Source organism: Cervus canadensis, chromosome 16, assembly GCF_019320065.1.
Source record: "Cervus canadensis isolate Bull #8, Minnesota chromosome 16, ASM1932006v1, whole genome shotgun sequence".
Taxonomy (NCBI): Eukaryota; Metazoa; Chordata; class Mammalia; order Artiodactyla; family Cervidae; genus Cervus; species Cervus canadensis.
Window position 1 is genome coordinate 29,680,977 of NC_057401.1, and position 22,094 is coordinate 29,703,070.

Here is a 22,094-nt window from a genome sequence, read left to right on the forward strand (position 1 = left end):
TCAGTCTGGGTACTATCTGCAAGACAAGCATCACCAATGGAAGAAAGGAGATTATGCTAATACTCTACGTGCCAGGCCCTACGCTGGGCTTTTTCCCTTAACAAGTCCTCAAAACAGCTCTGCAAGATGAAAATGTTTACCTCCTTTTCAGAGATGAGGAATCTGAAGTTAAGAAAGACACATCAGCTGTTAAGTAGTAGAACTAGAATGCGAATCTACTCTGTCTGGTTCTAAATCCATGATCTGATCGCCAATGAATGGATTAAGCATAAGCAGTTATAAGGGACGTGTCCCCAGTGGCTCGGTGGTAAAAAATCCGTCTGCAATGCAGGTGATGCAGGTTAGATCCCTGGGTCAGGAAGATCCCCTGGAAAAGGAAATGGCACCCCACTTCAGTACTCTTGCCTGGAAAATTCCATGGGCAGAGGAGTCTGATGGGCTACAGTCCATAGGGTCGCAAAGAGTCGGACACAGCAGAAGTGACTGAGCACACACACAGTACAGGGGAAGAGGAAAGCAGCTTTTAGCTCCTCACCAAAATCCACCTTTGCTATGGGCTGAATTGTGTCCCCAGAAAAATTCATATGTTGAAGCCCTAACCCACAGTAACTCAGAATATGACTATATTTGGACATAGAATCTTTAAAGAGATGATTACATTAAATGAGGCCATCAGGGTGGGCTCCAGACCAATGACTGTATCCTTAAAACAAGAGAAAATGAGGACACACACACCAAAAAAAGATACCAAGACTATATGAGGACACAGGAGAAGAGACTCTCTGCAAGCCCAGGAAAGAAGCCTCAGAAGAAACCAAACCTGCTGACACCTTGATCTTGGACTTCTAGGCTCCAGACAGTAAGAAAATAAATTTCTATCATTTAAGCAACACCACCACTCCTCCCCCCACCACTCCAGTCTGTGACCTTTTGTTATGGCAGCCTTAGCAAACTACCACAATGTTCTCTTATTCCTGTGGGCACTGTGAGACTACAATTCCCACCTTCCTTCACAGTTAGGTCTGACCACGTGACTAGGTCTTTAGCAAGAGAAATGTTAACAGAGGTGGTATGTGCCACTTCTGGGCATCCCGCGCACACTCCTCCATGGCCTTTGGCTACTAGTCAGTGGAACAGAGACAGTATCTTGAATGACTTTCAGAGCCTCATCACCATGATGGTGATACTGTCGTACTTGAATCCCAGAGGACTACAAGGAGAGCTGCCTTCCAATGTGTCAACCACCCTATTACTGTTAACTGAGCAGGGAATAAATGTCTATAATGTCTGAGCTCTGGGGTGAATTTGTTAGGCAGCTAGACCACCCTAACTAACACTGAGACACAGGAAGGAAGGAAGAACAGAAATGCACAAGGTGGAAGGTGCTGGTTGTAGCTCTAACTCTATTGGGTCCTCCTCACCAGAGCAGCATCAGTCTCCCAGTTCTCTTCATTTCAAGGACTGCCAGGGAGGGAAACACGATGCTACCCAATCTTGCAACATACTTTGGGAGAAACAACAGACCAAACCAGAAGATTCCATGCCATAAATCTTCTTAACGGGATATCTGTTAAATTTGGCCCAGTCTCTCATTAAATGCACTCAAACATACTCTAAACAGTCAAGACTGACACATGGTGATGGAAAACTTCACAACTTTGGCATCTTCTTCTTGATGACAAGTTGTCCTGCTGTGTTGAAAGTTACAAAGAGGTGTGTAGACAGCCTGTGGTTACCAACCCTTGATGTTGCAATATTTAAGTATTTCTTTCTGTCCTTCAAAATTCTCAAAACAAATGAAACTTCATACAAGTAACATTACAAAATTCCATACAATCACACAATGCATTTATTGGAGGGGAGGCTGGTACATGAGTCAGGTTAGTCAATAAAAGAAAGTTAAACCATTCTTCAAAAAAAGTTGGAAATCACTGATCTGTACAGTTCTGTCCTATTGGACCACAATGCTTACAGAATGAAAAGAATAAATCTGAAAAACAAAGCTTTACTTTAGAGAATAACCTTGAGTAGTCATCGAAACAATAATATTTTTGTGGAATTTCATAAATGAAGATTATGTTGCTGAATCAATTATTCTCCTGCCTAAAAGAACAAGTTTGAAAATTACTGTGGAAAGTTACTCTTTTGTACTATATTTCTACTCTATATGAAAGACGGATTCCAACAGACAGATGGAGATCTGATGGAGAACCAGTGTTGATTTTCCAGGAGACTGTGAGAGCCCTCAGGTTTGGTCTCTTATGTGTAAGGCCCTTGCATATCAAGGGAGAACATCCCCTCCCAATTCCCCAGAGTCATGCAAAACTACCACAAAGGTCCTTTGCAGGCAGATTCTTTACCACTGAGCCCCTGGGGAAGCCCAAAAATAAAAAATACTGTTACCCTAATCTTCATTGTGCCTAAAAAAGGTCCAAGCATATATGGCCTAAGCCATTATAATTTATAATCAAGCAATGAATAGCCCCCCTCCTGGCTGACAGGATACTTCTAACTCCTGAGCAGATCATCCCACCGCTTCCTAAGTCTATCATCTGAGAGGCCTAGCTAATCACCTCAAATTGCAAATATGGCAAGAGTCCTAGTTTCGAAAATTTAAGAAAGCTAGCTTCCTTTCTTAGTTTAAGACTAGCCTCTGCAGTATTCCTAGCCAAGAGTATTCGATCTTTCCTTGGATAGCACTGGTAAAATGAAAGAGACTGTACCAACTAAGAATAGAGAAGGAACCCACATGAGCTCAGAACATCTGCTGAGCTACTGCTGTATACGGGGCTCCGCGGTAAGCAGCGTCCACGGCAGAGGTGAGCCAGGCACTCTGGCGGCGCAGGGAGATGGGGCAACCGCAGGGCAGTGAGCTGAGCACTGCTGGCGCTCGAGCCACGGGCAAATGCAACAAGTGCAGGGGGAAAAAGAGTGTTTGCTCCAGAGCAGGGGACAGCAGAAACTATGGAGTAACCACTGAATCAGTAGGACTTCAAAAGGCAGAGAAGGGCAGGGACAGCATTCCCAAGAGAAGGAACAGAATGTTCAAAGCCTGAAAGTCTTTGGCCTCTTGGTGCAGATCACAGCAGCCAGCATGACTGAAATCAGGCCCAGGGAGCGTGAAATTAGTTTAACATGAGGCCCCAAGCTAAACCGGGACTAGAAACTGAAAGGCAACAAACACTTCACCACGGGGTGCAAAATTGAGAGCACAGGGAAAGGGTGGGGGTGGAGAGAGGGGATGTGCTCCAATCCGGATGACTTTAGATGCCTTTATCTAACAATGCTGGGAACAAGAGCAGTCCAAGTTACTGTCCTTATTAAACAAAATCCCAGGCTTTCCAGTGCCATTACAAAATGAGGGCAGGACCTGAGGTGGGGAAGGGGAGAACGGGAATGTCAAGTGACCCCACGATGCTCATGTTTTGTAAGCGGGTGGCCATCAGGAAAGGTCCTAAATGGAAAAGGCTGTTTTCATCAGGGTGGATTTTCTGTGTGCCGCATGGCACTCCTAAGTGTCTCAGGAATTTAGGCAAAATCTGTTTAAACACACAGTCAGTGCTAAACCACTGCAATTCCTCCTCACCCGTCCTAACTTACCAATCAGATTTTCAATCTGATTCAGTCTCTTCCTGATTAAACATTCCAAGTCTATGAAGAGTCTCTCTAGATACTTTTTAATGATGACCCTAAAGGTCACAAAAGGTTGGAAGCACTCCCTGGTGGGTACGGAACCACAAACTGACACTCTCCACTAGGCCCTCTCTTGAAGTTACCTGCCATTAAGTTAAATGCTAGCCCTCATCCATCACCCAACCCAACTGAGAGGATCTAGAGGATGGTATAAGATACCAGACAGCATAAACCAGATTCCATTGACAGATGAATAGATAAAGAAGCGGTGGTACATAAATACAATGGAATACTACTTAGCCATAAAAAGGAATGCATGTGAGTCAGTTCTAATGAGGTGGATGAACTTCAAAGTGAAGTCAGAAATAGAGAAACAAAGATTGTATATTAACACATATATATATGGAACATAAGGGCTTCCCTGGAAGCTCAGCTGATAAAGAATCTGCCTGCCAATGCAGTAGACCAAGATCAATTCCTGAGTCGGGAAGTTCACATGGAGAAGGGACAGGCTACCCACTCCAGTATTCTTGGGCTTCCCTGGTGGCTCAGATGGTAAAGAATCCACCTGCAATGCAGGAGACCTGGGTTCGATTCCTGGGTTGGGATCCCCTAGAGGAGGGCATGACAACCCACTCCAGTATTCTTGCCTGGAGAAACCTCATGGACAGAGGAGCCTGGCAGGATACAGTCAGTCCATGGGGTTGCAAAGAGTCGGACACGAATGAGCAGCTAAGCACAGCACAGCATGGAATCTAGAAATAATACTGATCATCTATTCACAGGGCAGCAGTGGAGATGCAGACGCAGAGAACAGACTATGGACATGGGTGGAGCGGAGGAAGCAGAGGGTGAGCCGAACGGAGACAGTGGCGTGGAAGCATATGCACTACCATATGTAAAGCAGATAGCCAATGAAAATCTGCTATATCAATCAGAGCACTCAAACCGAGGCTCGCTAACAACCTAGAGGGGTGGGAAAGAGTGGGGGCTGGGAGGGAGATTCAAGAGGGAGGGGACATATGTGTGCCTGTGGCTAATTCATGTTGATGTATGCCAGAAATGAAACCTATATTGTAAAGCAATTATATTTAATTACAATTAAAGCAATTTTAATTGTAAAGCAATTAAAAAGAAACTAAAAAAAAATAAAAGCAGGCAGCATAATAAGCAGATGGCTATAGAAACATCTCATTCTACCTAGGATCCTCCTGAGTACAATGCTATTGTGTGTCCAAGCCCACTGACTAATTTACCCACTCTACATGACTGCTGCCTGAAGCAAGCCCTCTCTTAATGTTCTTATCCTGGCCAGGTCTTCAGCACAGCCGCGAGGATCTCTGTCTAAGGAATTGCTACTTGGGGAACTTATGACATTTGACTTAATCCCCTTTGGATCCACTCAAGGAAAACTTCAGAACAACTTATGCTCCAGCAGTCTTTCAGGAACAAGACACACACCGTCAGGTGATCCATGCAAAGGCTCGGGACAAACATCAATAAGGGTATAATGCCAAGGACACTGTTTTTCAAAGGGCACGTGGACCTTTATATAACCTCTTCAATCTTTTTTTTTTTAAATGCTCATAATTTCAAGTTTCAGTCCCCTAGGGATATGAAAGATCTTTAGAAAGACCATCTCCCTTATAATATTTGAATTAGCTTTTCTCTTTTGGAGGGCTTACCAAAAAAAGTAACAGAAAAGTCCTTTTCAGATCAGCCTTATGAGTGCAAGCTCAGGTCAATGGCACTGGTCCAGGACATAGAGCAGGTTTAAAGTGCTCTGAGCAGGTGCTTCAGAAAAGACTGAAAACAGGGAGGGCTCAGCAAAGCAGACTCATAAAACCTCCTCAACAACTTCTTTTTGTATAGTATAGTGTCTATTATATCACACTATCATATAATTTGACCTGTTGCTGAAGTATACTTACTATTAACTATTGATATTTATTTTTTAAAAAAAATGAGAGGTTAAAGTCAAGTCACCTCTTCATATGCCCCTTTGTTAGGTTAAAAAAAAAAAAAACCCTATGAGGGGGTAGGCCCGGAAAGTCCAAATGTGTTTTATACAAGAAGTCTTGAGTTCTGTCACTTACTTCAAGCTTTACAATCAATAATAATTCTATGCTGCACGGCAGAAACTAACACAACACTGTAAATCAACCACACTCCAACAAAAATATTTAAAAATAATAATGATAATTCTATACACTATGCCCAGATTATCCTCAGTTTTTTATAAAGAATATGGCTTCACTAAAACTACAAGCTTCAAAGCCGCCTCATTTTAATTGCATGAGTAAATGCTTTAGCACCCTCTACTGGCCACTTGTTATATCTAATCAGCTCCTAACTCCTCTGGCCAGTAGGCTGCTAACCTCTCAAAGGTCAGATGGGGGCTACAGCAAAGGCTATCTCACCTCCTTCAAAACCAACTGCGTAACGGCTGAGCCAGCAGCCACCGCCACAAAAGGAGAAGATGAACCCTAAAGTGCTCCCCTGCCATGGCTTGTCCATGAGTTCTACTGTTGCTAGCAGATTTCACAAACAGCAGCCGGGGCGCCTGTCTTGTCTGGTCTGCACCTATCTCCAGTAACCAACCCCAGTCTCATTTCCACACACAGATTCCTCTAGGGGCTGAGCCCAGATCACCTTCCCGCTGTCTGCTTCATCTAGCCAGCTCCAGGGGGATGGAGGTACCTGGAGAGAGCAGCTCACCTGTCAGGTACCATGTGGGTAAACAGAGGACATAATGGAGAGCCTGGGAGGCATCATTTCTCCCACAAGCTCCGAGACATGACGCTGTTAGGCGTATATTAGCAAGATTTGGCAGGGGCAGGGGGAGGAGGACCAGAAGAGAACTTCCCACTTCCCATAACCTCATGACAAAGCAGCTTCCCCTAATCCTCCACAGTCCCCTAGAGAAAGCGAGGCTCCTTTAGCAGGTTCAAACACAAGTAACCTGAACCTGTAATCTCATTATCTGGCTTACTTTCTTTTGGAAAGGGGAAAAAATTAGAGTCAGCTTGGTATTCATTATTCAACAACAGAAGGAAAGGACAGGAGGGGAAGTAGGAATAAAAAAGGAGTCTCTTCACTCCCAAATCTTGCTAGATCAAGCTACTGTGTACTATTTACTACTGATAAATGCTAGCTGCTTTGATATCAATCGTTTGTTGTGTGAGAAACATTCTTTAGAAGATACTGTAAAGGACTTAAGTGATTCCTTCCATCAAAGAGCTCACAATTTGGGTACGAAGACCAAACACTTCAAAGGAAGTAATTAGAAAGTGACAAAGTCCTTTAGTAAAAACTATATACTGGAAATTCCATAAATACATACACACAAAGCCCCCTCTCTTTCCCTCTCATGTACAGAAAAACAATCATCAAGACATTAATAATGGTCATCTCTGGTGGAACTTTCAATCTACACTTTTTTCCTTCATCTTTTTTAGTATTGTTTGGATTTCCTATAATAGGAATGTAGTATCTTAACAAAGAGAACAGAAGTAAATTAAAAACCAATTTTTCAAGGGTGTACACAGAGGACACTGCTTATAAATCTAATATTGTACATAATCTGTGAACACAGATAAAAATATACAGGAAAAAAAACTGAAGACAATATATCACATCATGAATGACAATTTTTCTCCAGGGGCCAAAGTGATTTTGTCTTTTCTGCCTTTCATGTGCTTTCTTATTTTCTAGAAGCAAATCGGCCTTTACTTGAATCCTGATGTTAAACTCACTCTCACTTTGAAATATCGCTCACAAAGGAGCTTTACCAACAACCCCTGATGTAATCACACACCTGGAATAAGAGCTGTGCTGATAAGGATGTCCACCTCCTTACACTGCTGAGCAAAGAGCTTCATTTCGGCCTCAATGAACTCTTTGGACATCTCCTTTGCGTATCCTCCTTGTCCCTCACCAGATTCCTTCAAATCCACCTCCAAGGGCTCAGCACCCAGAGACTTAAACTGCTCCAAAGCTGCGGCCCTGGTGATTATTGAAGGGGAAGCAGCAGTTATTTCAGGTCCTTAATACAGAAATTAAGATCATCATTTACAGAACTTATTTACAAAACAGAAACAGATTCGCAGACTCAAGAGAACAAACTTATGGTTGCCAAGCGGGGGAGGGTGGGGGGAAGGGGTAGTTAGGGAGTTTGGGGTAGACATGTGCACACTGCTATATTTAAAATGGATAACCAACAAGTTCCTACTGTATAGCACAGGGAACTCTGCTCAATGTTATGTGGCAGCCTGGATGGGAGGGGAGTCTGGGGAGAATGGATACATGTATACCTATGGCTGAATCCCTTTGCTATCCACCTGATACTAACATATTGTTAATAGACTATACTCTAATACAAAATAAAATGTTAAGAAAAAAAGATCATTTATATACACATTGTTAAGAAAACTATAAATTCAAAAGTGGACACCCCTTCTTTTGAGATCTCTGACCAGACGGTTTCCATTTTTTTCTAAAGACAGGTAACACTTTTATGATATTTTTTCCTGGAAAAAAAAAAAAGGAAATTCTACTAACTTAGTAAACTAAATTACTCAGTTAAGTCACAAAAGGAATTTCATTACTGCCAACTCCAGTCATCAATTTTGTTTCTTGACAGAGGTCCCACTGTCAATAATGAAATGAGATCTGACTAACATTCAGATTTGACATCAGTCAAATCACTTGTAAACGTTCTGACTTATGGGGACTTTGACCACATAAAGGACCCTTTTACTTAGAAATATTGTTACAAAGTGATTTTTGCCCCTGCTGCTGCTGCTAAGTCACTTCAGTCGTGGCTGACTCTGTGCGACCCCATAGACGGCTCCGCCATCCCTGGGATTCTCCAGGCAAGAACACTGAAGTGGGTTGCCATTTCCTTCTCCGATGCAGGAAAGTGAAAACTGAAAGTGCCCCTAGACCTCACTAAACAGTGTTTAAGAAAAGCAATCTATAAATGGCATAAATGGTAACATGTGAAGAACCAACACAATAAACTTATGTAAAAATACATTCAGGTTAAAAATAAATAAACACTAACCAAATTCTATGTACTAGCTGGAAAACCAGATCCAACAAAGCTCTCAGCTCTGTGGTGGACAGTGTGGTTTAACTCATCACATCCATCTCCCTAATGACAACAATCACTCCAAGTACTTGCTAAAAATTCAAATTGCCAAGCTCCTCTCCAGACCCACTGAAATTACAATCTCCAGCAGCGGGACCAGAATCTCTATTTTTAGCAAGAGCTGCAGGTCATTCTTATCAATGGGGAAGTTTGGGAAACAGTAGTGGTCTAAGCCCATCAGCCCCATGGCAACCGCCACGGTCAGGGAGAGGACACAAAGGTAGGATGTAGAAGGCAGGGCAGAAAAGGTAAGGGATGGGTCAACATGAGCTTCTCTCCATTTCTGCCAGCTTGACCAAGGACGCTCATACCTCAGCCAAAGCTGAGGACAGCAGAGAGGAGAGACAGAAAGACCCTGGCCCTGGATGGCACTGATGAGTGATGAGCTGCTGCCTCTAGTGTGAAAAGGGAGTCCTTCCCCTGGATTTTCACTTCAGAGATCTAATACACTATCTTTTGAATTATTTTTGGCCCGAACAGCATGCAGGATCTTAATTCCCCAATAGGGATCAAACCCAAGCCCCCTGCAGTGGAAGCGTGGAGTCTTAACCACCGGACCACAGGGAAGTCCCAATAATCCATTTTCTTACACTTTAAGAAAGTGACAGGGCTTCCCAGGTGGCTCAGAGGTAAAGAATCCACCTGCCAAGCTGCAAACGAGGGTTCAATCCCTGATCCAAGAAGATCCCCTGGAGGAGGCAAGGGCAACCCACTCCAGTATTCTTGCTTGGGAAATTCCATGGACAGAAGGAGCCTGGCAGGCTACAGTCCATAGGATTGCAAAAGAGTCAAACGTGACTTAGTGACTAAACAACAGTAAAAAAAAGTGTGTTCTGAAATGAAAGTTTTTTTTCATGTATTTCTATTGGCATATAATTGCTTTACAGGGTGGTCAGTTTCTGCTGTAGAGTGACGTGAACCTGCTCTATGTATGCATGTACTCCCCCCTTCTTGGACCTCCCTCCCCACTCCCCCCACATCCCACCCCTCTAGGTCATCACAGAACCCCAAGCTGAGCTCCGTGTGCTATACAGCAGCCTGAAATGAAGAACAACTTTAATCAAACTACTCTTTTAAAGAAATTCTAGGAAAATGGTGATGTGTCAGCTTTAAAGAAATATGCAATGGACATAATCAGATACTTTCATGTGAGGACTCTACTGCTGCCCAATCAACTTCACCTGCTTCCATCCTTCAATGCAGAGCATGCCTCTCAACCCCCCCCCCTCATTCAACTCCCTCTATTGCTCTCCAAGATGTTGCCCATACTACTCCCCTTCTTCAAACTCACAACACCTTTTCTCAAGCCCTACCTAGTGCCTAAACACATTTCAAGCAGAAATAAAACACAGTGGAGAAACATGTTAGAAAGTCAGGAGAGAGATTAGCAAATCCTGCTAATCTGGTCCCATTGCTAATCTTCGTGAAAATACAAGTCTGAGTATGAGTTGTTTTCTTAATAATCTCTGCTGTACTGGGTCTGGGTCCTTAATTTTTTCCCCACTAAGTAATACATTTTCACATTGAGTAAACTGTGAAGAAGTGGAAGTATTCTTAAATGGAAAGAAGTCATACAACAGTTCCAATGTACTACTTCAGTTTATAAATTCTAAGAAAAACATAATATCCACCTGAAGCAAAATGTTTTTCCCTTAACAGCACTCACCTTGTGTCAAATCCCCGAACAATGGCACCCATGGACTTGGCTGCACCTGCAGAAGCCAGCCCAGCAACGCCACCACCAACTATCAGAATCTAGGAGAGAAAATAGAACCCTCATGTTTTAAACAAAGTCCATGATCCACTGATTATGTAAAATCATCAGCTAGTGACTCTCAGCGCCAGGTATCACACTTAGCATTCACTATGACACCCGGTGGTGCTGGTGATGATATTCAGTCCTCAAAAGATGTACCGCGTGGATAGACTACCCTTTAACTGGACCACCACTGTTTTTAAAAAGTTTAAAATACGGCTTCCCTGGTGGTCTAGTGGTTAAGAATCCACCTGCCAACGCAGGAGACACAGGTTCAATCCCTAGTCCAGGAAGATTCCACATGCCAAGGAATAACCAAGCTCTTGAGCCACAACTACTGAAGCCCACGAGCCCTAGGGCCCATGCTCCGCAACAAGAGAAGCCACTGCAATGAGAAGCCCACACACCGCAAAGAGAAACAGCCCCAGCTCACAACTAAAGAAAGCTCATGCAGAGCAGCAAAGACTCAAAACAGTCAAAATTAAATAAATCTTAAAAAAAAAAAAGTAAAGTTTAAAACAACTTCAGTAAAATAGTGTGATACCCAGCATCTCACTGTAAAAGCTATATACAGCATCAGTACTGTTGGGAATGTTAAAGACTGACAGGTTCTTTCCCACCATATCAAAGCTACTTCTAATAGCATCCCCAGAGCAATATTTCTTTATGCTCATAAAACATCAAAATAAGTTTCAGAGATGGGTACAACTTCGTGAAGCATCTAATCCTATTTTGAGCTCAAATGCTTCTACAAAGAAGAGAGGGGACCAAGTGCCTAACTTTGATCCATTGTGAATGAACTATACCTGAAATCCAAACTAATGTAACTAATCCCCCTAACCAAGGCAGGACTGGAGCCAAGGAAATCAAAGAATTCCTCAGAAACAAGAGTCTCCTCATTCTAAGAAACAAGCTAAGAACAATGTTGTCTCTAGCCTGGAATGGGCCTTCCAGAGAAAAGTCCCTATTGTACTTCTCAGTCAATTGAAGGCAACTCCTTGTTCCTGCTTTAAAAGAGAGAGAGAGACAGAGACAGAGACACCCACAGATACAGTGAAGTTTATAAATTCCCACCCACCCATCATGCCCACTTCTTGTGCCTCTTCAAGAAGAATAGGCTAGTGGAATTGTGCTCCAGTGACCTCTGGGCAGTGTTTTAGAGATCTCATTTATCAATCTTAATGGGAATGCTTTGTTTAAGGAGCAGAGGGGATTTAGGGGAAGGGAGACAAAGAGGGACCAGAGGGAATAAGATGCTACTGGGCACCAAGGCACCATCCCACTCCACACACCAGAGCCCAATCACTGGAAAGGAAGGAAAAGAGAAACAAAGAAGGAAAGAGGAAGGAAGGGAGCGAGAGAGAAAGAAAGGAAAAAGAAAGAAAAGAGGGCTGGGCCAAGTTATCCTGAATCAAGAAATAACAAAAGATCCCACCATTTAAAAGACAGACTCCGTTCTCCAGAGAGGGAACAGAGGCTGGAAATGGAATAAATACCTACTTATGAAGCCTCCATAAAAATCCCCAAAATACAGGGCTCTGGGAACTCCAGGAGTGGGGCCCAAAGAGAGCACTGAAGCTCCACACCCACCTGCCCTGCTCACCTCTCCCAACAGGATTCTCATCTCATCCTTTATCATATCCTTTCATCATAAACTGGTTAACAGGAAGGAAACTGTTTTCCTGAGTTCTGTGAGCAGCTCTAGCAAATTAATCAAATCCAAGGAGAGGGGCTGGGAACCTCTGATTTACAGCCCATCTGTCAGAAGCATAGGTAGTAACAACCTAGACTTGCAACTGGCATCCGAGAGGTGAGGGCAGTCCTATGGGCCTGAGCCCGTAACCTGTGAGATGTGACGCTACCCCCAAGTAGACAGTGTGGGACTGTGGGGTGCCCAGTTGGTGCCGGAGAATTGCCTGGGGTGGGGAAAATCCCCACAAATTTGGTAACAGGAAACATCAGAAACATGAGCAAGAGTGGAGTTTTTCCAAAACAGTCCTAAATCAGACTTTACCTCATCTGCAAGACAATCTGAATTCTGTAACAAGACCAAGAAGAGAGGACCCACATCATCCAGCCCTGACCTACCTTTCCAACATCATCTCAGATCACACTTCACCTCACTCACCACACCCCAAGACGAGAGGCCTCCTTCATTCTCCTTGAGCACACTGAATTCCATCCCAGCAGTGTCTTTATATGTGCTGTTCCCTTGGCCCAGAATCCTGAAGCCCCCTTTCTTTCTTCCTATCCTTGAGGTCCCAACTTAAATGCTACAAGTGCTTTCCCCATCACCCTAACTACAGTAGCCTGCTCCCATTACCCACCCACCATACCATCCTGTTCATTTCCTCTATATATAAAATGATCTCCTATATTTGTTTGATGGTTTATTTATCTCCTCTCTGTGGCCCCTATTAGAATGTAAGTTTCATATGGGAGGGATTTTGTTTGTCTTGTTCATGCCATACTCCCAGCTCCTTCAACATGCCTGGCATGTCATACCGATCAACCGATTGACTTTAGCTCATTTTAGACAAGTAAGAACACTCCATGTTTAAGGGAAACTCAAAATATTCATTCTACTCTGAAAGGCCCATCTATTATCTAATTCTTCGATATCAGGAAAGTGTTTGTGACAGGTAACTAAAATCTCTTATGCTGCAGTTTAACTTCTCAGTAAAGACAGTCACTTTTCCACCTTTTAAAAGCTGACTGATTCTCCTTCCTTTAGTCCTCGTCTTCTGTTTCACTTTTTAATCTGTTATATTCACAGCTTTCCTCTCAACTTTCATGTCATTCCAGAAAGGTTCTAACCAAAACTGAGTAGTGGACTGTGCATCAAAGCATTCAGCCAGTTTAAGAACAGAAGCCAACTTCTGACCACCATGAGGGCTAGACCTTTACTTATGATCCTAAGAAAGAAGTCCGGATGCAATCACTTCACATATCAGACCTCTGTGTTGTCTCTCTGTACCTTCTCGTTAAGTATTCTGGCCTCCACTTGGACCACTTGCCACCAACTTCACCTGCTTCACCTGGTCTGTTTGGGGGGACTTTTTGGGGAGGGGGGGTGATTTTTTTGGTCACACCACAAGGCATGAGAGATCTTAGTTCCCTGACCAGTGATCAAACCCTGCAGTGGAAGTGTGACGCTTTAACCACTGGACCGCCAGGGAAGTCCCACCTGGTCTGTTTTTAAAGTAATATACTATATACTAGATTATATACTATATAATACATATACTACATAATTATATACTAGATTTCTAGTATATATGCTAGTAGATATATACATATATCTACTAGATATATATACTATATACTAGACATGTGTGCATGCTAAGTCACTTCAGTCATGTCTGACTTTGTGTGACCCCATGGACTGCCAGGCTCTTCTGACCATGGGATTCTTCAGGCAAGAATATTAGAGTGGGTTGCCATGCCCTCCTCCAGAGGATCTTCCCAACCCAGGGATTGAACCAGCATCTTTTAAGTCTACCTACATTGGCAGGTGGGTTCTTTACCACCTGCGCCACCTGGGAAGCTAAATACTAGGTATACTATGCTATATACTAGATATATATATCTACTAGTATATATACTAGAAATCTAGCATGTAACTGTACAGTGTGTGTATATATATATATAGTATATAGTGTATACTCCAGTATATAATTTATATAATATACTAGATAGATATATAGAGAGATATATATCATATATACTAGACTTCTCAAAGCTGCTATTGTCTTTTTTCATTTTTTCCAATTTCTTTTGTGTGAGAGCTCTGGATTGACGTTACAAAGCACTTAAGAGCAGGAAGCACCAAACAGGCCTACACCCCCCAGAGTGTACTCTGAGGATAGATGACAATGTTTAAGGTCCTGTTTCCTGTACTTTGCCAAAGTGCTTATACTGTCATTTAGGATAAGTGGCTTTGAAGGTCACAGCATAATCTATTCTTTCACTTAGCTACCCTGACCTCTTATCTCCTGCTCCTCTCTGCTCTAAATATAGATTAAAGAAACTGCAGCCTTCCCCCCTGCCAAATACCCTGACTACACCACCTACTATTTCCTGTCCTCTTGACCCAAAATTTGGCAAAAAGTGAGAAAACCAAGTCTTTCCCAAGCCAAAATGTCACAATCACTGGGAAGTTGAGAGTTCGCTAAATGGTACCACAAAGTTTTAAAAAAACTAGTAATAAGTCACCCAAATCCCTTTAAGAATTCAAGTTAGAAAGTAAAAAATAGAAAGGAAAGCAAAGCCTTAGAACTCCCAGAAATGTCAAAAATTCTTTTTTTCCCAAGTAATCTTAAGCAACTTTGAGGCGCCACCATATAGTCACACAGGACACAAAAGTCATCACTGTGACATTAACAGAGAACAAAAATTTTTAAATAACTGTATTTTAAAACTGTATATATCCTTGCCTTTAAATAATTCACAGTATGAAGAAACATTAAAAGTTTAACCTACCTTAGCTGGAGGAACTTTTCCAGCAGCTGTGATCTGACCAGTAAAAAACCGTCCAAAATGATTTGCTGCTAGTACAACAGCCTTGTAACTGAGGAAAACAGACAAATAAGAGGATAAATAATTCTATAAAATTAAAGAACTTAAGCTTATATATAAAAATTATTAGAGAATAACAGCTAAAATTTATATAGTAAGTAATATCTGTCAAAAACAGCTCTAGGTACTGCATATATACTTGCTCCTTTAATCTTCACAACAACCCTGTGGATAAATGTAACTATAATCTTCATTTTATAGGTGAGGAAACTGAGGCATGGAGAGACAGAGAGACTTGACCGCGGTCCCTCAGCTATTAAATGGCAGAGCCAGACGTCTGATTCTAGCATCCTGCCTGCAGAGACACCCTCTTACCCATGATGTTCTCTGAAGTCATGATGAGCACTACAGAAAATTAGCTAGGATAAAAAGAGAAGTGAAGGGAAGACAAGAAAATGTTAACAACTGTTTGCTTTGGCAGCTAGGACTACAGGTACTTTAAACTTTGTTTTACTTTATCGTCCAAATTTTCTTTGATGACTGTGTAGTATTTATATAATATGGGGAAAAAATCTTTAAAATCAAAAAATTAGGTTGGCTATCTGCTCATACATAACAAAATTCCAACCTCATAACCAGAAACACTTCCCCTGATCTCTAATGGTTGAAACTGTCATATTTTGAGACAGCACGATCTCAATTAGAATCTGAGTTCTATCACTAACTACTTTTGTGACCTCAGGCAAATTTCTTTAATTCTCTCATCCTTGGTTTCCTCATCTCTAAACTGGGGACAATAAAGGTCTCTTAGAGCTGTTGTAAGGACTAAATAAAATAATCCAGATATAGCCCTTACCATAAAACCTGTCACAATAAGTGCTTGGCAAGTACGTTTTTAGCTAAAGAAACACTCTATACATCAAAAACTAGCAATTTATACCAAGTTTTCTTTAATAGGGTATTTTTATTACACTAAATTACCTATTAAATTAATTTCATTTTCTTATTATTTTATACTTGAAAGGTTACTTTTGCACACTCAGTAACACACACTCTACCTTACATTATAAGGCAAAGATTATTATAATCATAATGCAAGCATTATGATGATAAGATCCACCTACTAGCTGACCAAAAAACCTTTACTTGGTCATATTTTTGTAAAAAAAATTATATAATAATTAATGCAAAAGTATATAATAGTTACTACTATTAGAGCAAGAAAAAACATTTTAATGATTATTTGTTAGTTCTGAATCCAAGTGATAAAAAGTTGCAGAGAGCAAAGATGATAAAGATGCAAAGGCCACTGGAAGAAATTAATTTTGAAATTAAAGTTTTAAAAGATTCAGTTGCTGTACTGGAGAAAAAAAAAAACAAGATAAATTACACAGGAAATGTATAAGAAAACGTTGGTAGTGGGAAAAAGTGATAAAAGTGGGCCTTTTTTTGAGGAGAGCAAAAAGGCTCAGATGAACACAGTGAACTAGAAGGACTAACTCGTCACAGTAACACGCCTATGTGTGTGAGTTAGATAATGATTTATCACATATTGTACGGGTAAGTATACTAGATGATTCATCTCTAACTATGCCTTTGGCATATATCAGCTTAGGACATAAGACAGTGATTCTTTAAAACTGTGTCCCGGGATCTCCAAAAGCTCACACTTCTTAGAGCATCCACGGTGGGAAGGAAAACAGAGCCAGAGTGTTTCTGGACACCCTTCTGTCCCTTAATTCAACTGAAGTGAAATGTTAGTCGCTCATACATGTCCAGCTCTTTGCGACCCCATAGACTATAGCCCTCCAGGCTCCTCTGTCCATGGAGTTCACCAGTCAAGAATACTGGAGTGGGTTGCCATTTCCCTCTCCAGGGGAATCTTCCTGACCCAGCGATCAACCCCAGGTCTCCTACATTGCAGGCAGATTCTTTTACTGTCTGAGCCACCAAGAAAGCATTAACTCAACTAAGGCCACTTGAATTATTGATTTGTTTATATTCCCTCATGTTTCATTTGCTCAAAAGATTCTGCAGCCGAAAACCACTGATCTAGAGCTACTGACTGGGATAACCTTTTGCACATGTGCAAAGCAACACCATCCTTAAAACTTCACATTGTTCATTTCCTACATAAAGGTTTCCCTGATGGCTCAGACATTAAAGAATCTGACTGCAATGCAGGAGACTGGGGTTCAATCCCTGGGTCAGGAAGATCCCCTGGAAAAGGGAATAACTACCCACTCCAGTATTCTTGCCCGGAAAATTCCATGGACAGAGGCACCTGGCAGACTACAGGCCATTCAGACACAACTGAGTGACACTTTCTTTCCTATATAAAATTTTAAGTCCCACACTGCATAACCTAACTCTTTCAGAAGCTAAATAAATGTGACAAAAGTTTACTTTGTCCCTCGGCATTAATTCACATCACAAAAAAAATCTTCAAACCAACCATCTGTCATATTACATAAGGAAACAAAATGTGTTCTATTTGTCATTTTTGTTTACTGCGCCTCTTTTACATAAAAAATGAACAGCTGGAATCCAGAGTAGAATCTGTGACACATTTGATATGCTAGATCTAAGATGTGAAACCTAAGAAAACTTTCGGCTCCTGGGTCAGCTGTAAAAGTCTTTACTCAGGTTATCTTTCTTCCTGCACCGTTTGATTTTTTAAATTTTTTCATTTGTTGGTGCCTCATTCATATTAGCAAGTTGTCACTATTAATAGTTTTCTGCTTAAAATCTAATTCAATTCGTTTCTTAGATAACCTGATTTCATAAACCTCATCTGATTTCCAGATATTTCCCACTCTCCAGGCAGAGTCAGCAATATACTGCACTTACATAGTTATGCCTATCCCTGCTCTGTGGCATGGTTGCTCAGTCAGAGACACATTCCTCTGATCTGAATGGGTCCTAGAATTCTTCTCAACACAGCAGTCCAGGCAATAGATGGCGAATGCATTCAGGCCAGCAGGCAAATGAAGTTTATTGCCATCTTGGCCATAGTTAGCCTTCAGTTATCATGGGTTTTGACCTAAGATGAAACTTCCTCAAGTGCAGACATTTTCCCTATTCATTAAATAATTTATAAATTTCCCCAGGCAAAATCTAATTGAAGTGATAAATCTATCAATATGTATATATTAGATGAGACTATATGAAACTGCTAATGTTCTACCATTTTTGACCCTATGACAACAGTAATTTATGTCAACTAAACTTAATCTGATAATAATTTCATAATATATACATATATCAAATCATTGTATAATTTTTAAGGTGGAAACAATGTTCTATGTCAACTATATTGCAATAAAACTGTAATTTCAACTAATATATACATAGATACACACACATACACACATATGAAATACAGTATATCACCATTAAAGTACAAATAAGTTCCAAATGAAAAAAATTGGAACATTATGTATTCAGAAATCAGAAGTACTTTTTAAGCATAGATTCAGAAGCTTCATAATTAGTAAACTAAAATAAGACTTTCTACATTGCACCCTTTCTCATTTATATAAATAACAGTCTTAAAAACAGTACTAGGCTTATGTGAATTTTAAACCATTTGTTCTAAATTGTTATCACTACCCTTGCTATTGACTTTAGTAAAATATAAGTTTACTACATTAAAGCTTTTGGATAATTATGAATTGCTAAGACTGTGGTTTACTTACCGTGAAGTTTTTCATGAAAACAGATATTAAGAAAAATAAGCACACATTTCAAAAAAATCATTTCCTTTGGTAGAAAGACATACTACTTCCCTTCGGCCCATGAAGATTAAAAAGTAATGTACAATAGCATGCCAAGTGAATAGCCATTTCCTACTGATGACTGTGGAACAATACGAATCTTAAAAATAACTGAAGTACGCTCTCGGAAGCCTGCAATCTCCTAGCCAGTACAAGTAAATCATTCTGAGCAAGAAGAGCTATAGACAGCATGTTTCTGTAGCACCATTGTGCTTTGGTTCAACTGGAAAAGAATCAACCTACCCAGCAATGTTGGCCATGGAGCTTAGAGCATCATATCCCTGAGCAATTGTGACTCTTGGAACCTGGTCCATCGCCAGAACTGTCGTATTCCTTTTGGACAGTTTATTTAGCAAGTCTGGATTTTGGGCTGGGTAAATAAAACTGATCAGTGTTCCCGATGTCTTTAAAAGATCAGCTTCATGAATACCTAATGTTGGGTTAAGCATAGGGGCTCGCACCTGAAAAAAAAAGTCAAGTCACTGATTAAAAATGTAACTACCTTTATCTTATTTTTAAGTAAACATGACAACTAAAATAATATGCCATTATTGAAGTAACACTCCAGAAATAATCTCTCATGAAAAAATTTCTTACTCAATTCCTAAACAAAATAAAGCACATAGAAATCTATGCCACTGATTACCCGACTGAACTTATGACCTAGACTTGAGTAACAAGCACACATACCTGGAAATAGTGTCAGGACAGGTTTGACAATGACAGGTAGAGGAGTTTAAAAAAAAAAAAAAACTGTTTTCTTGGGAAAACAGGTTCTACAACAAAATCTGTTCTCCCAAAATCCACTACTCTGGTAAAATTAAGAAACATTAGAATAAACAGACAGTAAGCTTTTGTTGAATGTTGACAGATTCAATTCTTATTAATTTGCAAGCACAAACATTTGGAGTGGTGAGAAGTTAAGAACATCATAAACTAAAATCTCCATGTCATGTGTATAGATTTATGTTACCTTAGAGTTCCAGAAAAATCTATAGATGAACACAACTCAAACCAGTAGCCTTGCTGAGTTGGGTTTAAGCAAAAAGCTACAACATACTCTGTTACGTTGAATCAAGTCAATGAACACACACTGTAAGTTTGCCTGAAAGTTTCAACTGTCTACTTTTTCAAGCCAAATCTTTAAAACTTCCAATTAAAAAAGTGTTTTAAAAACGTGTTTTACATCCCTGTTCAAAGTCAGCCTTCAATTAAAGTGTATCATTTCATTAGCTCCCAATTTGCAGCAGTAGTGCTCTTAGGCTAGAAAGCACAGAACAAAAACAGCTCTGGGACTTCTGTTTTAAAAGGAAACAGAAACACAAACACTGGGTCAATACTTTCATTTAACAGCATTTCATCTCAATTTACCTATGAAACACCTTTATCTGTCATTCCCATTTCTGTTGTTGATGTGGTGATGCGTGTGATTTTAGGCTCTGGACTTTAATTAAGACTCTCTGACAAGGTCTATTTTTTTCCTCAGTGAGAATCTATAATATAGATTTAATAAACATTAGAGGACAACTTTGAATTCTCTCAGCCCCTATCAAATGCTTAGCTGAAACTGTTGACATCTGAGTGAGTGAAGCAAACAGAATGTCTTCCTGAAGATGCTTTTTGGGGTCACGAATTCCTCAGAATATTAACAGGCTTGACTCAAAAGAGAGACCCTAAGGTCAAGTAGTTTATTACTACAAACATAAAATTATTTAAGTTTTCATATTACAGGATTCCTCAATGTCTTTAATATGGCTCATACACATTGTGAATCTACAAGAAACACATAGCATTTCTAAAGCTTATGTGCACCCTAGTAACCCCTTTTTGTGGGATATCTCAAAAGGTTTTTGATCCCTAAAACATACATTAGAATGGATTATACTTATTTTTTTATTTTCCCCTAAGCTTTTATTATACTGTTATCTCAAGTATGAGTATACCTAAACACTTAAACACTTAAATTACTATTTATTTCCATATCATAAATTTGTTATTAATTTTCTATAGAAAAAGTTTTGTGCCTCCTGCAAAAAAAAACACTATGTAAAAAAAAAAAAAAAACCACTATGTAAGATCCTATCAAGTTATTCAGTTGACTATATGTAAAAACGCCTATGTATTGATTCCCTTTTAGAAATTACTGTAGGAAAAAAGCTGGTCTATCCTAGAAAAGTGAGACTATTTTAACCTGATAAACATGCTTATTTAATCCATACCTCACTACTTGCCTTGGTTGCGTGTTAAGACATTTCAGTCGTGTCTGACTCTTTGTGACCATATAGACTATAGCCCAGCAGGCTCCTCTGTCCACAGGATTCTCCAGGCAAGAATACTGAAATGGGTTGCCATGCCCTCCTCCAAGGGATCTTCCTGATGCAGGGACTGAACCTGCATCTTCTGCAACTCCTGCATTGCAGGCGGATTCTTTACCACTGAGCCCCCCGGGAAGCCCCACCTGCCTTGGTTACAGAAGGCTTAAGATTTAAGTTACTGTTCAGCTCATCTATGTTATACTCTTGATACAGTTTCCCTTTCTCTACATGATTTTTTGCTTCAGATTTTATTTGTAAAGTTCTTTAGCATATAGCTCTCTATTACACATTACCTTAAGACCTTTTATTAAAGTAGTTAAGTCTATTCTAAGCCCAACGTTACTTTTTCCAGAATAGTCCTGCCCTCTAGAAATAATACTCACATCAGTTAAATCACTGACCTAAGATCCTTCAAGATATCAGAATATCACTGTGCATTCAGTCCAAGGAGTTATTTGCCTCTTTACCATTCTAGTAGGAGTTAAACACACATTCAGGGGTACTGTGGACATATAGAAACCATATGGTACAAATTTTCCCTAGCCAATAAGAAGGAAATTCCACAGAGCAAATGTAAGAAAGAAGATCACTTCTTTTCTCATGCTTAAATATAGTAATATAGTTCACATTGCCTCATAAAAGTTCTGAGTTCCCTTGTGGCTCAGACAGTAAAGAATCTGCCTGCAATGTGGGAGACCCAGGTGTGATCCCTGGGTTGGGAAGACACCCTGGAGAAAGGCATGACAACCACTCCAGTATTCTTGCCTAGAGAATTCCAGGGACAGAGGAGCCTATCAGGCTATAACCCATGGGGTCACACAGAGTCGGACATGACTGAGTGACCAACACTTTCACTTTCATAAAAGTTCTACTAAAACATGAAGAATAGTCACAACATGCAATCATTTCTTTGAGGAAAAAAGCATCGTTTGAAAGTATGAAAA

At 40.5% G+C, this 22,094-nt stretch overlaps 1 protein-coding gene across 3 annotated transcripts in view; it reads right to left on the minus strand.

The window, feature by feature from the left end:
- The window catches only part of NNT (nicotinamide nucleotide transhydrogenase), an 88,582-nt gene that overhangs the window by 55,230 nt on the left and 11,258 nt on the right, over positions 1-22,094 (minus strand). For all 3 annotated transcript variants that reach the window (XM_043488522.1, XM_043488521.1, XM_043488520.1), the window contains exons 4-7: positions 19,079-19,296; positions 15,024-15,111; positions 10,452-10,540; positions 7,451-7,638 (exon numbers count right to left, since the gene is read on the minus strand). In XM_043488522.1, coding sequence (XP_043344457.1) covers positions 7,451-7,638; positions 10,452-10,540; positions 15,024-15,111; positions 19,079-19,296 — 583 coding nt within the window. The remainder of the gene's footprint in view (positions 1-7,450; positions 7,639-10,451; positions 10,541-15,023; positions 15,112-19,078; positions 19,297-22,094) is intronic.